Source organism: Molossus molossus, unplaced genomic scaffold (assembly GCF_014108415.1).
Source record: "Molossus molossus isolate mMolMol1 unplaced genomic scaffold, mMolMol1.p scaffold_m16_p_12, whole genome shotgun sequence".
NCBI lineage: Eukaryota > Metazoa > Chordata > Mammalia > Chiroptera > Molossidae > Molossus > Molossus molossus.
In genome coordinates, this window is record NW_023425347.1 from 12,879,993 (window position 1) to 12,896,708 (window position 16,716).

The 16,716-nt window shown below is 45.4% G+C and overlaps 1 protein-coding gene across 1 annotated transcript in view; it reads right to left on the reverse strand.

Annotated features, from left to right (window-relative positions):
• Positions 1-8,719: 8,719 nt before the first annotated feature.
• The window catches only part of SYCP2L (synaptonemal complex protein 2 like), an 83,700-nt gene continuing 75,703 nt past the window's right edge, over positions 8,720-16,716 (reverse strand). The window contains exon 31 of the mRNA XM_036255600.1: positions 8,720-8,999. Coding sequence (XP_036111493.1) covers positions 8,720-8,999 — 280 coding nt within the window. The remainder of the gene's footprint in view (positions 9,000-16,716) is intronic.

A 16,716-nucleotide genomic window follows, 5' to 3' on the forward strand; every position in this document is an offset into this window, starting at 1 on the left:
GTGTTTGAAAGGAAGGCCAGCTGCGGCAGATGCAGTCACATCAGGGGAATCATTAACACCTGTGGCGGAATCACCCAAAGGCAGCCATTCTCCTGGGAACACTGGCACTCTGAGGGGAGACCCATCCCTATCTTCCCATTAATATGGCTTTGAATGCACAACAGGTGGTCTGGAAACCAAGCCAACTCTCTCAGGTATCAAGAAAGAGACATCTTAGAGCTAGAATCTAAGGGAATTTTATATTTTACTTAATTGTAGTGCATGTGAAATTAATTTTTTAAAGTTTTATATGGCCGGTCATGACCCTGTTGGAAGAGGCGTTTAGAACAGAGTAGTCGCGAATAATTTGAAACAGTCATCCCAGCATTTCAGGACACAGTCCCTCCGCAAGCCCACACAGCAGAAATGTACACGACCACCGTATCCACAGGGGACCCTTTCCCAGCTCCCATCCTGACCTTTTCCTGAGCAGACAGCCTCCTTCAGTAGCAGGTGGATACTACACTGTCCCATGTCCCTTGCAGTTGAGACAGTTCTGGCCAAAGGCTCGTGGAAGAGTCTCCTATATGACTCTCAGGACAATATTGTCCTCCCTGAGAAAAAGAATAAGAATGAAGGGAAGATGGTTTTCCTTTCTTTGCTGCTTGACGCTGTTACTACTTTGTTGTTGCTGGAAACCTAATGTGACCATGAGGGAACAGTGAAGAGAACTAGCAGCTGAATTCAATCCTGCATCCACCTCCTTGTGGATTTATTGTTAGACAATCAAATCCCTATTTAAAACAAGTTCAGCACTATTCTCTGGCTTACAATCCTCAGCATCCACACGGAATGAGATCCGTCCAACTCCTGATGGTGGGCCAGGTTGTACCACTTCATGGTACTGCAAGAAATGTGTAAGTGTGGGAGCAGCGAGAAGGACAGAAGAAAGATGGGAGACACTTCGAAAAAGGATCAACAGTCTTTCAACTACATCAGAGGACAATTTGGGACACAAGGCATGACACAGCTCTAAGCTGGGGTGGCAGAGTGTGATGCCAACGAGGGTCTCAAAGTGTGACCCAGGGAATGGGGAATGAAAGAGGGGCAAGACTCAAAAAATAAGCAAAGGTCAGACCCTCGAGGGCCTAGAAGGATATTTGGACATTTCTAAAGGCCACAGGAAACCGTTGTCAGTTTTAAATAAAAACAAGGTCATACTGACATTTTAAAAAGATCATTCTAGCTGCAGGTAGGGTAGGGAATGGTTCGGTATGGGGCAACACTAGAGGTCGACAACCAGACAGAACACATCCTCTCAAGAGGCCACGATGTCAATGTGGCTCAGCATTCTCAGTGTTCACTGACATGGGGGAAGGAGTGAAATGCAGTCCGAACCTCCCAACAATTCCTGAGCCTGTGCTACGCACAGAGACTTCCTCTTCAGAATACAGTCAGCATATGCCTGAACAAGCCACCACCTGCCAGCACCACACATTCACTCCAGGGTCAATCCTTTATTGACACTGACTTGTTGTCTGTGATTTCCTGAGAAGTCCGCAGGCTTCAAAGAGCCTGCCTCAGGGGCTGACCCCCAAAGGTGAACAGAGAGACCCAGGAAGCCCTCTCTCAGGGAAGAACACGAACACTCAGTGACCTCAGAGAAGCACCCCTCTTTCCAGACCCTCAGTGCTGCAGACAAACCCGGCACATGTGAAACCTGTGTCCCTCTGTCCCCCCCCTTCAATCTCCCCCCACCCACATTACCACACAGAACATCCAGCAGACAGCTCAGGAACATACCTATTCACTGCACAGTACGGACAACTGTAGAACTACTTCCAATTCCCAGCACTTGGTCACCCTGCCAGAGAAAGGGAGGAGGAAGTAAAACAAAACTTATTAATACTTTCTTTTATTTCCTCTCAGCCCCATTCCTAGAGCTGTAAAATTATTAGAAATACTAGTTCACCAACCAGGGTGCAAAGGTAGGCACTGTGCCTATTTTACAGAAACCTAACTCCTGAACCCTAAGCCGTTGTATTACGGTACCCAGCTGTAATTATCACCAGAATTCTCCTCCTTTAATCTGACGCCACCATTCATCCAACTGAAAGATAAACTAAGTTAAGAAATGCTGAGTTTACTGGAACAAAAACTGATTCAATTTGGGCAACATCTAATCTAGCAGATAGAAACAAACTCCAAAGAACAGTACAAAATTAAACACTTTCATAGACTTTATTTCACGGGATGGCAGGATCCACAAGGCTGGTTTAAGATCCCATTTTCAGGAAAGCCAAGACTGTAATTGAGTCTCAATTTGGTGACATTGGGCTTAGCAAAAGTGACTCCATTTTGGACCTGCTGTATATTTAACATCTCCACATCCTCTCAAACAAAAGGCTTGGCTCCCCTACAAAGTACAGTAACATAAGTTGGCCTGCCAATTTGCACTGAATAATCCCTGACCTGCCCCTGGGCCGAGATCAGAAAGGAAGAGCTCAGGGAAAAGAACAGAGCCTAGGTGCACCCGAAGAGCAGAACGCAGAGGTGTCTGGCTTCAGTGCCTTTTCCGAAATGCTTAATACCTAGAAGGCAGGGGACTGACCACAGATACCTTCGCTTTGGTGGCATCACAGGGAACCTGCAGTACATATCCAGCCCACCATCTAAACTCCCCGAGTCAACTGAAGAGGGGAATGTCTGAAGTAACCACAAAATAGCAAATTATATCAGTTTCTGTCCACTTGATGCCAAGGGCTCCATATTTTGCATGAGCCTGCCTCAGAGAATCTGCAGAGAGGGCAAAGGCTCAATTAGGAACATGAGAAGGCGTCTTCATCGGCGACAGGAAAGACTTGTAAATACAAGAATGCTTTCTGAGTGCAATGGACAAGATACAGGCATCACACTGCTCAGGCCTGCCACCTTACCAAAGGGGGGAGATACCTATGAATAGACCAGGGACAGAGCACGTGCCCAGCTGAGGTCAGATAAACCACAAACAGCACAAGAAGGTCAGAGGTCAAACACTCGGGATCTAATGTGGAGCTCAGTTCCTAAGCAACTTCCAGGGAACAATCTCTTGCCAGTCTAAGGCAAAACAGCTAAAAACCAAACCAGCAGCTACCATTGGTTAAGCGTCTTCCAAGATTTATAAATGTTATTGTAAGTCATATTTCACAATACCCCCTTGTGATCTCAAGACCCATTATCCCCACTTTAGAGATGAATTGAACACTCTAAGAAAAACTTAGAACTTAGAAATGAGCAAAAGAGGCTACTACATGTCCATTCATGCTGGAGCCTGTAGGTACCATGTTTTGTTGGTTTTATTTTTATCCTCACCCGAGGACATTTTTCAATTTTTGTTGTTGTTGTTGTTTAGATAGAGTGGGAGGGAGAAAAAGAAAGAGAGAGAAACATCGACATGAAAGGGACACATCGAGTGGCTGCCACCTGCACGACCCAACCAGGGACGGGGACAAACTGCAACCGAGGTACATGCCCTTAGCAGGAACCGAACCCGGGTCTCTCTGGACCACAGGCCAACGCTGTAACCATTGAGCCAAACGGGCTAGGGCTGTAGGTACTATGTTATCCGACCTACAAGGGTGTGTGCCTTTGCCTTTCAGACAGCAGAGGGACCTGGGCCCAGGACCCCTAGGGCGCCAGATTGTCTAAAGAAACGCTGGACCCCAAAATGTCACCACCTCTCCACTCCCTCCTCAAACATACAGAGGAAACTGATTTGTCTCTATTCTAACTGCCCGCTTAACTGCTGACTGGTATGCAGTTGATCAAAGTGTGACTGCTATTAGACCTTCCCTTGGTGGTATGAGCAGTTGGCCACCTTCCCCCACAGCTCAGGAGCCAATGTACTTATTTGCAACGAAGCTGGAAAAGGAAGTCACCCAGGCCTGGAATAGAAGCTGCTGCAAGTCTGCATTTTTCAAAAAAACCCACCTTTTCTAAAAAAGGCCCCCTTTTCAGGCAAGCCCGCTGTGCCCCCAGCCAGCTCAGAGAAATATCCTTTCCTCTGTGCTGCCGCCTCTGTGCTTGAGCATGAGCTTAATAAAATCTGTCTGGAAATTTCTATGGGGTTCCCTCTAGATTTCTATCTTGGGGAACCCAAGAAGCTCAATGGCAGTAACACCTTGACTAGGCCATTTTACAACACAGTAGAGACAGACTTTAACATGTAGAAATTCGTTAACCATACAAATAATTCTTGTCCAGAGAAATGCAAATTAGTTGGGGTTTGTGAGAGACATTAGATTATTATCCTAGAGACATATCTGTAAATTTTACGACTTCTGACTGTGTACAAACTTATGGTTCTTTGGTATTTCCTCTGAACAGGTTATAACATCTTTTCCCGTTCCCTCTTTGGTATAGGTTTATATATGTATAAGAATCAAGATTTTATATCAGAACATATAAAGCTCTTCAACTAATGAGAAAATAAATACATTGATTTATTAATGCCCAGGTAGACCCAAATGCACCTAAAGAGAGCTCTAGCTACATAGAAATTCAACTGCCCGACACCTCAGTGCAATGCTCGGCCATTCATTCAAGTCACCCAGCAGGCAGGTGGCAATTGATGAACTCAGGTGAGTCAAATAGGCTCCATGTGAAACTCCTCCCTCAGCTTTTGGATGAGCCAGAAATAGAAGGAGCCCCCAGACCCAAAGCTCTTCAACCATGTGATGTGGTCCTGAAATTAGATGACCGGCCCAGGAATTAGTGTCTAAGCCAAAGCCAAAGAGAGGTGGGAAAGGCTGACCACAAGGTGGCTCAACAGTGAAAGGCAGCCAAGCAGGCTTTGCTGGAAGAGTAGGCCCCTTCTAACGGGCAATACTGAACCACGCCATGAGTGCAACGTCAGAACTTCACTCACCTTGTCCAGTGGGGTAACCTTAGAAGTAGTCCTTCTAACCAACGGGAACACTGCCCCACAACTTCAAGCTAAGCCAGTCAGAAACAACCACAACAAAAACCAGACTCCAAAGAGAACACAGGGGACTATGGGCCTTCAGATGAGCAGAGTCATTAATGGATGGATACCCATACTCCCAGAAACAGGCAGATCTGAGTTCAGGGTGGCTACCCAAAAGGATTCGGTTGAGAACTCTCCAAGGTCTTTATCCACCCACACGTGGAGGTGGTTACCACACTGGAACACCAACGGACTAGGGAACTGGACCTGCACCCAGAGATTCAACCCACCAATAATCCCACAACCTCCAGATTATTTCCACACTTCACACAATTCATTGAACATTTACTAGGAAGGAAGACCCGGCGATACCGACGCTGCATGAAGATAGGGCTAACTACTCTCCAGGAGCTTACCCTTTATGGGTCTGGGAGAGACAAACACAGATGACTAGAACACAAGACACCTGCATAAGGTGCCTAAGAGGTGTAAAGTGATACAAATCAAAGAGAATTCACCCTCCCCTTATGAGGCTAAGGAATAACAGAAAGGAAGTAATGGTCTTTGGAGTAAATCCGAAGGACACACATGACATTAACATGAAGGCAGAGGACAGGAAAGAGCACTCGAGGTCGAGGGTAATGATGTTAAAACACACACTATCTGCCAGTCGTCTCACTTGCCCAATGCTCTGGTACAGGGGCAGAAGGAAGCACACAAGGAAGCGAGATGGTGGAAGTGAGGACAAGAACCATCCTTGGCTGTGATCTTCCCCACCTGGCTCAGCACCTTGCGTACAGTAGATGCTGCACACGTGTCATGTGCTGGTCAGGATGAAGCCCCATGAGGGCCACTGTCCCAGGAGCAGACGAGAGCTTCAGAAGACAATAATGCGCCACTTGGGAGGTGGACTGAGAAGACAAGGTAATGGCAACTGCTATCATCTGGCCCTAGGGAGAGCCTAAACGGGTCAAGCTGGCAAGTTAAAGGGAAGGGTCAGCTCTAAAAACATTCCAAATGTGAAACCAACAGGACTTAGCATATAACATATCCCGATAAGCTTACACAGTGAATAAAGAAAACCAAGTCACAAAGTGGTAGTGGAAAACATGGCCCCAAAATAGCCACAGCAATCTTGAAAACGAAGAACAAAGTTGGAGGGAATCACAATTCTGGATATCAGGTTATACAACAAAGCCATCAAAATCAAAAAGCCTGGCACTGGCATAAAAACAGGCATATAGATCAATGCGACAAACAGAGAACCCAGAAATTGACCCAAAACATTATACTCAATTAATATTTGACACAGGAGACAAGAGCATACAGTGGAGTAAAGACAGTCTAGTCTATATAATAAAAGGTGTTGGGAAAAATTGGACAGGTACATCCAAAAACATGAAACTATACCATCATCTTATGCCATACACAAAAATAAACTCAAAATGGATTAAAGACTTAAATATAACTTGCAAAACCATAAAAATTTTGCAAGAAAACGTAGGCAGCAAAATCTCAGACATCAGACATAGCACAATTTTCACCGATAAAATGCTTAGGGCAGCCCTGACCAGTTTGGCTCAGCAGCTACAACATCGGCCTGTGGACCTCAGAGTCCTGGGTTAGGTTCCTGCTAAGGGCGCGTACCTCGGTTGCAGTTTGTCCCCGGCCTGGGTTGGGTCATGTGGGTGGCAGCTGGTCGATGTCTCTCTCTCACGTGGATGTTTCTCTCTCTCTCTCTCTCTCTCTTCCTCCCTCTCTCCCAGCCACGCTATCTGAAGATAAATGCAAAAATGTCCTCAGGTGAGGATAAAAAAAAAATTTTTTTTTAATGCCTACGGCAAGGGAAACAAAGGAAAAAATTAATAAATGAGACTACAGCAAACTAAAAAGCTTCTGCATAGTAAAAGAAACCAGTATCAAAATGGAAAGGGAACCCACTGTATTGAGACCATATCTGCTAATGATACATTGGATAAGGGGTAATTTCCAAAATATATAGAGTACTCATACAAAAGAAAGACAAACACCCTAATTAGAAAATGGGTGGAGGACCTGAATAGACACCTCTCCAAACAGGACATACAAATGGCCAGGAGACATATGAAAAACTGCTCAACATCACTAATCATCAGAGAGATGCAAATTAAAATGACTATGAGGTATCACCTCACACCTGCCGGAATGGCCGCCATCAACAAATCATCAAACAACAAGTGCTTGTGAGGATGTGGAAAAAAGGGGACTCTAGTACCCTGCTGGTGGGAATGCAGACTGGTATAAGCAGCTATGGAAAACAATATGGTGTTTCCTCAAAAAATTAAAAATTGAACTGCCATTCAACCCAGTGATCCTACTTCTAGGAATACATCCTAAGAAGCCTGATACATCAATCAAAAAGAATATATGCGCCCCTCTGTTCACAGCATGTGCTATTTACACTAGCTGAGATCTGAAAACAGCTCACGTGTCCATCAGTAGATGAGTGGATGAAAAAGCTGTGCTACATTTACACAATGGAATACTATGCAGCTGTAAGGAAGAAAGATCTCTTACCCTTTGAGATCACACGGAGGGATCTGGAGAGTATTATACTGAGCGAACTAAGTCAATCAGAGAAAGACAAGTACCACATGATCTCACTTACTTATGGAATAAAATGAACAAAATAATCTGATTAACAAGAAAAACCCCAGAGACATGGAAGTTGGGAACAGAATGACAAACCTCAGAGGAAGGGGGATAGGGGCAAGAAGAAATAAACCAAAGAACTTACATGTAAATATGCATAACCAATAGGCACAGACAACAGTGTGGTGAAAGGGGGGGGGGGGGGGGCGGGAGGAGGGTGTCAATGGGTGAAAAGGGAGGGACATCTGTATTAAATAAATAAATAAAATTTTAAAGTAAAAATAAAAACACAAGAAAACATGGCCTCAGATGGAGCAAAGGAGAGGGCAATTAACTACATGACAATTAAACACATGAATATGCTCAATAATGTGTGAATATGAATCAGCTATTCACACTTGCAAAGTATCCAGGACCAGACTCTCCTACTTCCCCTTCCAGCCACATTTCTGGGGACCACACCAACAGTTGGACACTGCTGGACACTAAATAAATACCTGGCAAACAAATGGGATGAATAAATCAATGGTAAAAGAGCAGAAAATACAAAATTCAAGGAGTATGGGCAACTCAGGAAACAATGTTTGTTGGTAGGGAAAGTGGGTGCCACTGAGATTGGGTGAGCTGCCCCCAAATGCCTAAGGGAGGTCTCCCCAGGACCACCTGGTATTATGTAGCTCGAATCCACTGTTCTGGGGATTCAGCCTGAGGTGAGGGGGCCTCAAGATTTTTATTTAAGCAAATACATAATTATAAAACAAAGGTAAGGACATGCGCCACCAAAATTAATGTAAACAGCTTCATAGGAAAACTGAGATTTGGGGCTTTTCTAATAGTATGCATTTCATTTGCCTGTCCATTAGCTATTCACTTTCTCCAGGCATTTTGAAATCTCAGCTTATTGTCCCAATTTTGCAACTGAGGCACTGAATGAACCCTGAAAGCAGAGCCAGCTCACGCCTTTTCCATTGACTGAATTCCCAGATCTCTCTGCAGCCCAGGACGCGTCAGCTTCCATTGGCCCGCAAGCAAACCAGGGGGCGAGTCTCTTCCAGCCCCACGCAACCTCAGACACCACCTGGCTGCACTTGACAACACTGTTGTCAGGGCGGACGAGGAGTCTGGAGAAGGCTCGCCCCCGACGGATCCCACGCAAAACGGCCTTTAAGGGGCAGGGGAGTGACGCGGGGGAAACGCGCAGCCCGTCCCCCTCACGAAGCCCACGTCCTCAGGAACGAGGGCGCCCTGGCTGAGGGCAACAGGGGCCCATCGCCCCAGCCCGGAGCTGCTCACCCTCACGTGATTCTCCACCGCCGCGTGGCTGCCACCCTCTCGGGCTGCTCGGCCTCGGACATCGTGGAGGGGCCGGGAAGACGCGGTTGGCTCCCGCCGCTGGTCCTTGTTCGGCGCGCGCCGCGGGTCCCGGACTGCGCGCACCCAGAGGCTGCAGGGGGCGGCCCCAGTCGCCAAAGCTGTTCCCGCCTCAGGCGGAGGCCGCGCCCAGATCGCCGGGGCAGTGGTTCCAGGACCCGCCCGCACAGGGTGCTCAGGGCAGCGGGAGGCGCATCCTGATCCCTGGATCTGGCGTCCGCCAACGGTCGCCCGGGGTTCTTCGGGAGGTCTGGTCCGCCCGCCGAGGGCTCACGCCGACGCGGGTCGTCCTGGGAAATGTAGTTCTCTGGATTCCGTAGCCTGACGCCAGCGCCCAGCGTGGACTACCAGCCCCACAATGCTCAGCGACGGGCGCGGAGATCGCCGGCGACCGGCTTTGGCGACTCGGCTGGTTGTGCATTTGGGGCAATCTTGCGGGTTCTTCTGTCCTCCCGTGCTTCGGAGGAGGGCGTGTTAGACTTGAGCCGGTGACTTTTCCCAGCAGTACGAATGTGGCAGCGGACGAGACCTCATGGCAGGGCAGTCGCTGTTCTGGAGACGTCGTTGGGGCGTGACTTCTCTAGACTCAGCCCAAGAGAAAGGCACCTGGGACCTCCGACCTAGATCTCGGAAGGCCCAGGACTGCGTGTTTAGAACCCCTGCCCTGGACGTTGTCCTGACCCATCACTAAGGCCTGAAGCCACAACAGCGACCCTCCTGCTCTGCAGGCCGCAGACGGGCCCCCTGCGCGGCACTTCTCAGCGGAGCTCTGCGGGGTCCCGACAGCACCGGCCCCGTGGCCGATCCTCTGGTCACCACACTCAGAGCTCTCTGAGGAGGGCAGGGACAGAAGACATGACACTTTTTGTTTTGGAGTTTTTCTTTGTTTTTTTTTTTGTTGTTTTTTTGTGGGTTTTTTTGTGTTTGTTTGTTTGTTTGTTTGTTTGTTTAGGGAGAACTGCCCTTTTCTAGGGTTGGCCATCGCAGCCAGCTCGCGGTGGAGGGGGAAGCTGGAGGAAGTAGTTCCGAGGACTCAGAGGGTGGCATCAGGAGAGTTGAGGAAAGAGAAGGCAGGCAAAGCAAGTGCAGAGCTGCATAGCAGGAGAAGGGAGTCTGGAGCAAAGGAAGGTCTGAGAGAGCTTCCTGGACTGCAGTTGCTGAAGACTTTTAAAAGAGTGTCCTCAAACAATAAAACATGGGGCTGTCTGCTATTTACCATCAGCTCTGTATCCCGAACTTTCTCGAGGACTTCTGGACATAAATGCCCTGCGTGAGACGAGCTAGGGACATCAGGGAAAGGAGCTGTGTGCCAAGGCAGGTCCTGCCCTGGGAGGGGAGGAAGGAGAGGCTGCCCCTGCAGGTGAGGCTGAAGGAGGGGTCTCAACAGAGCAGACACCTGGGGCAGCAGGGCTCCTGCACACACACCCTCCAGAGACTCAGGGCAGAAATAATCTGATTTTCCCTTTGCAGGGCTTGAGCCACATTTTATTTACATGTCAAAGGACAGTGTGACTCTAATTTGATACTTGAATACATTTTCAGGTGTATTCAGAGTAAGAGGAGTTTCGATTCAGTAGAAATTATAGAACTTCCCTTTTACATTTAAATAATATTCCTCTACTCCACATCCTACAATCCTTACAAGAAGCCAGTCAATGTGAGCGCTTTAGTCTTCATTCTGAGCTTCAGGTCCCTACTGGGGTTTATAAGTGTTTACTACACGTTTACATTGTGCTTATACTTACAAGAAAATAAATATCACTGTTCACAGTGATCTAACATAATTAAGGATAAGGGATAAAACAGGCAAGATTTGGTGACAACTATTTAGGTGTCAAGTGCTAATTTGTGGGGTGGGGGATGCTAAGCAGGACATGATTTTAAGAAACTCTAGTAAGGTCACCCTCTTACTAAAGGGGGCATTGGGAAGTTCAGTGAGGAAGTGGGACCTGGGAAAGAAGTTCGGGATCAAGTGTGAGTGGAGAGGCCCTGCAGCCAGGGCTTCTCAACCTCAGACCTTTGGGGCCAGAAAATTCTTTGATATGAGGGTTGTCCTGTCATTCACTGGGTGTGAAGCAGCACCCTGGCCTCCCCCACTAGATGACAACCAAAAACCTTTGTGATATTTCTACACACCCCTCGAAGGCACAGTTGTTCCCAGATGAGAACCTTGTGCCAAGTTTAGGGAACAGCATGCGTATTGAAGGGAGGAAGAAAGTTGACCACAGAGGTGAATCCGTGTGCAGCCCTCCCCACAGGCCGCTGGCTTACCAATGCACAATGTGCCCGCAGCATGATTTATTGTTTGCTGTTGATGAAAATCTAACTGATTTTCCCTGTGGCGTTGAATCCACAGTACCCATGTTTGTACGTTTTTGCAAGGTCCTGTGAGTACATCCATATAAAAAATTCCCTAAAGCGGATAGCTGAGTAAAACTATATACATATTCTGCGCTTTGATAAAATATTCCTAATTTCACTCCAGAGTGTGGTACAAATTTTCACTCATAAATAGCTATGAGAACCACTGATTCTTAGAACTTAGTGTTCATGAGATTCACTGGGGGCTTGTTATAAAGGCCACTGGCTTGGCTCCTCTTGCCCAGAGATTTTTATTATTAGGTCTGAGGTGGGGTCTGTATACGTTTTTTGTTTTTCAATTTTCACCCAGTAACTTGACTTCGAAGAGGGAGAGGGTACAGTTCAGTGAATTTTACTACATAGGTAGTGGGTTTGCGTAACCACCACCATCAGTACACAGAAGAGTTTCATATCTGAGTAAGTTCCCTCTTGCCGTCGAGTTATACTCCCACCCTACTCACACCTCAAATCTCTGTGCACACCAGCCTCTTTGTCCCTCTCAACTTTTCCTATGAGTTTGGATTATACAGCAGGTGATGTTCTGAGAATGGCTTCCTTCATTTAGATTAATACCACTGAGTCATCCAGTTGTTTCCTGTGTCAGTAGTTCATTCCTTTTCACTGCTGAGACATGCCAGTTTGTCAGTTCAACCACTGAAGGACATGTAGGTTGTTTGCAAGTTCTGGTGATCGCCTTTTAAATAAACCCACCAAAACATTCTGATGCAAATGATCCTCAGATCATGCTTAGAGAAACAATGCCCTACATGCCCCATAAAAGTGTGCATTAGGATTGTTTTTGCACTGAGTTTGTCCTGGTTTACTAGCCTGTCTCACTTACTCCGTGGCTCTGGAGATCATCCAGGACACCTCTTCCTGGTGGCTTGGACCCTACCGCCAGGGAGGGTGGGAGCTGAGTGGTACAGACCAAGCCACCAATGGCAGGGCTGCACTCTCTGGCTCCTTGGACTTCCAGAGGCTTCCTGCCTTTGGGAGCAGGGTCTTTGTATTTGCTCAGTGACCATGCAGTCAGAGCCTTGTTGCAAGAAGGGTCCTGGGCTTAGAATAAGCTGAAGAAACAATCTTCAGTACCTGTGGGTCAGTAGGTCACCCTCTCCTGTACTGGAAAGAGCAACAACTTTGGAACATATCATGTGACCTGTTACCAAGAGATTTTTAATGGTGCCCGCCAAACTATGATCATTAGAAGTTCTCACCCTTCAGGGATCTCAGGTTGGTTCTCTGACTCCAAGTCCAGAAAAATGGCCTATCTGAACACTGCAGGCCTTTGCCTGGAGGATGAGGCTGACTACTACTGTTCCGATGGAGACGAATCCTTAACGCTAAGTGTCTCAGACATGTGGAGAACTGACACAAAATCCTGCCCGTTCCCTGGGATAACCTCCATAACTGCCTGTGATGACCAGCAATGGAAGAGATGACTGGGAAACCATTAGAGTGTCAGTGTCTGACTTGTTAAGTACAGACGTAATTTACAGGGTGAGTGGCAGTCACTGCCCCTCACCTTGTCTCTATACTAGTACAGTCACTGCCCCTCACCTTGTCTCTATACTAGATTTATAGACATATAATTCTCATTCTTTAGAGTTCATCCACACAAGTGGTATAATACTATTATATTTACTATTTACAGAGTAATGCATTTATCACCAAACTCTAATTTTAGAACATTCCAGTTTCTCCACAAAGAAAATCCACCTATTTGTGATCATTCTTCATCAGATTTCTACTTAATCCTAAATAATTGCTGACCACTTTCTGTCTTTGTGAATTTGCCTAGTCTCGACATTTAATATAGATAAAACAAGAAAATAGTTAACAATGAAAACATTCCTGTTAATTTTGCTGATCTGATAAGTGGAAATACTGTCCTGTTATTAGATTTGCATACTCTTGACCCTCAGGGAGTTGAGAATCTTTTAAAGTTTTCATTAGCCATTTATAGCTCTTCTGTGAATTGCTTACTCAGATTCTTTGTCATTTTTAAAAATTGAGTTGCTTTTGTTTTTCACATAGACTTTATGAGCTTTTTATGTTGAAATTTTTTTTTTTAAAAACTTGTTTTTATTGCCTGACCAGTGTGGCTTCCTGGTTGAGCACGGTTCGATACCCATGCACCAAGAGGTCGCCAGTTCTGTTCCCGGTCAGGGCATGTGCCCAGGTTGAGGCCCGATCCCCAGTGGGGGTGTGCAGGAGGCCACCAGTGTTACTGTTTCTCCCTCTCCCTTGCTCTTTCTAAAAATTAATAAAGGAAATACATTTTTCAAAAAAATTTGTATTTATTGAATTTATTGGGGTACGTTTCAAGTGTACAGCTCAATAAAACATCATCTCAGACTACATTGTGCCCTCATTACCCCAAGTTTTCCATCTGTATTTCCTTCTCACCTTTGCCCACCTCCACCTAGCCCCATCCCCCTGCCCCTTTCCTCTGGTTGTCAGCACACTTTTCTGTATGTGTGTGTGTGTGTGTGTGTGTGTGTGTGTATTCTTTTTGCTTAATCCCTTTACTGCCTCCATCCACTCCCCCAACCCAGCCTTCCCCTGTGACAGCTAACAATCTGTTCTCTGTATCTCTGAGTTCATTTCTGTTTTCTTCATCAACTTATTTTGTTTATTGGATTTCACATAAAAGTGAGATCATATGGTTTTTGTCTTTCTCTCACTCTTATTTCACTTAGCATAATGTTCTTCAGGTCCATCCATGCTGTCACAAAAGTTGGGATTTCCTTCTTTTTTTACGTATAAGTAGTATTCCATTGTGTAAATATATCACTTTTTTTATGCGGTCACCTAGTGATGGCACTTGGGCTGTTTCCAGGGCTTAGCCATTGTAAAGAACACTGCGATGAACATACGGGTGCATATGTTCTTTCAGATTAGTGTTTTGCGTTTCTTTGGATAAATTCCCAGAAGTGGGATCAAAATTCTCAGAAGTGGGGTCAAAAGGCAGTGGGGTCAAAAGGCAGTTCCATTTTTAATTTTTGAGGAAACTCCATACTGTTGACAAAGTGGCTGCACCAGTCTGCATTTCTACCAACAGCGTACCAGGGTCCCCTTATCTCCACATCCTCACCAGCACTGTTGTTTGTTGACTTACTGATGGTAGCCATTTTGACAGGTGTGAGGTGGAATCTCATTGTGGTTCTAATTTGCATCTCTCTAATGATGAATTTTAACCTTTTATTGTATTTTCTTTTCTGTAGGCAGCTATTATCTACTGTTTTTGATCTCTAGAGGAATAAATAGAGTGGCTCACACTGACAAAAATTCCTTACTTTCTAGAACAATGACCCTCAGTTGGGATTCCAGCAAAGGAATAGCATGACTATATGAATGACCAAATGGACTGTTATGAAACACCACTCCATTCTTCATTGCTGTGGATTAATCTACTTTTTCCTGCTTGTCCAAGCTAGTCAATGATAAAATAAACCTCAAAAGGACAACCTACTTTCAGCTGTATTGGTTTTGGTTCTATGTGTTGCAGTGACTTTTGGTTAGTATAGCTGTTTATTTGTGCTGGGTATAACTGAAGATCGTTTCATTGTTTATGAACCTGAAAATTAAGAGACGTTTAAAAATCCTGCACAGATATATTCTAGCATTAGACTGGACTGGGTGGCTTATCCTAATGCTGAGTGTCACTTTTTATAATTCTAATCAGCTATTAAAATAACCTTTCACCTGGAAGAAATGATAATGCCCCATTTATATAGCACATTCCTGCATTTTCCAAATAACAAAACCTTGCCTTGAGAAATAATGTATTTTTTTATGTTATTTTAACTCATCTTGGCTGCATTCTTTCTAAAGTACACTGAGTACTTTTTTGTCTCACAGAGGAAACTAAACACAGTTTAATCTTATGTTTTTTTCCTATGGCTTGAGAGTTTTTTCCTGCAGGAACTTTAGTTTCAACAGGTCCCTGTTAAATAAGTTCACCTCTGTCTGCTAGTTCACCTCCACTGTCTCCTGTCACCACCAGCTGACTCCGAGCATCCTGGATACTTCTCATGGGAACAAGTCTCATCTTCCCGTTCTTCTCCTTTCCCTCTCTTACCAGCTACTGTTGCCTCCCTACACATCCCTGCTTCTCTGTGCATAGCTCTCTGTCTTCTAGACTCATAGCATGGACATCCTGGGGGCAGTCAATGGGAACTAAATCCCCATCCCTAGGCCAGGGTGGTCATCCCTCTCAGTGGCTGCCCTTCTTTAGGAAAGTATATCATCCATTCATTGTTTCCTTTGCTCAAAATGCATTTACTGTCTGTAGTGTCCCAGTCTATAGGTACTGGGGAAACAGTGAGTCTTACACTGCCCCTGGTGGCCTAGTAAAGAGGAGACACTCTTTGACTGGATGCATGAAGTTCATGAGAATGCCCTTAACCCTGTCCTAGTGGCAAATCAGATTATCTTCTGGCCTAGCTCAGGCAAGCGCTAGCCCTCCCTCTATCCTTACACATAAAGCATTCCCAACCCGTATTTCTTCGTTTCAGATGCCAGTGGTCTGTGTGGGAAATCAGGCAAAGCCACTGACCCTCAGGGAGATTCAGTCTCCACGGAGTGGGCCTGGGCTCCGGACTAGACAAACGGTTTGGAAGCATCGCAAGATATGTGGACCTATTTTATTAGTATTACCATATGGCTTTCATATGTTTAAAAAACAATGGCTCCTGAATTGTTTTCTGTAAAGTAACTGCAGTTTTATAAATACTGCAGTAGTATCATGGAGGTCATTGACTCTTAGGGGCTGTTCTAAAAACAAAACCATTATTTGTACCACTACATCCAAGAGAAATGTCTGAGGACTCCAAACATCTAGCTGACTGTTGCACATAGGATTCCACATGAGGAACTCAGTGTTTGAAGTCTACTATACTTTGAGGAGCCATGAGGGGTATGGTTGCTTGAACAGCAAATTGTCTCAGACTCGTCTGCCTTTTGAGTTCTTGTGCCAATGTTTTACAATCGTTTTACATAGATCTTCCCTTTCAGCTGAATATTTTCCACCCTAAATTCAGTTTTCATTTCTAGCAGCATTCTTTCTCTATTAAGTATGTTCTGTTAACTAGTTTTTGATTAGTAAACAGGAGTATCACACTTGTTAGGACTGGACACATAGAGTAAACGGATCTTGGCTCACTCGTGGACAGGGTCCAGACTGTTGCATCTGTTTTTCTGCTTAGAGGTCTCTTGTTTATGCCTAAATTTGCAATAGAATTTCAGATAATTGAACCTGGAACCGAAAGCCTTGGATTTCTTTGTTAGGTAGTTCCAGTAATTTTTAAAAACAATTTTTGATGCATATTTGTCATGATTCTGTGTGATATTACATTTTAAAAAATTGATTGATTTGAGAGAGACGGAGAGAAGAAGGGAGGGAAGGAGTTAGAGAGAGACATACA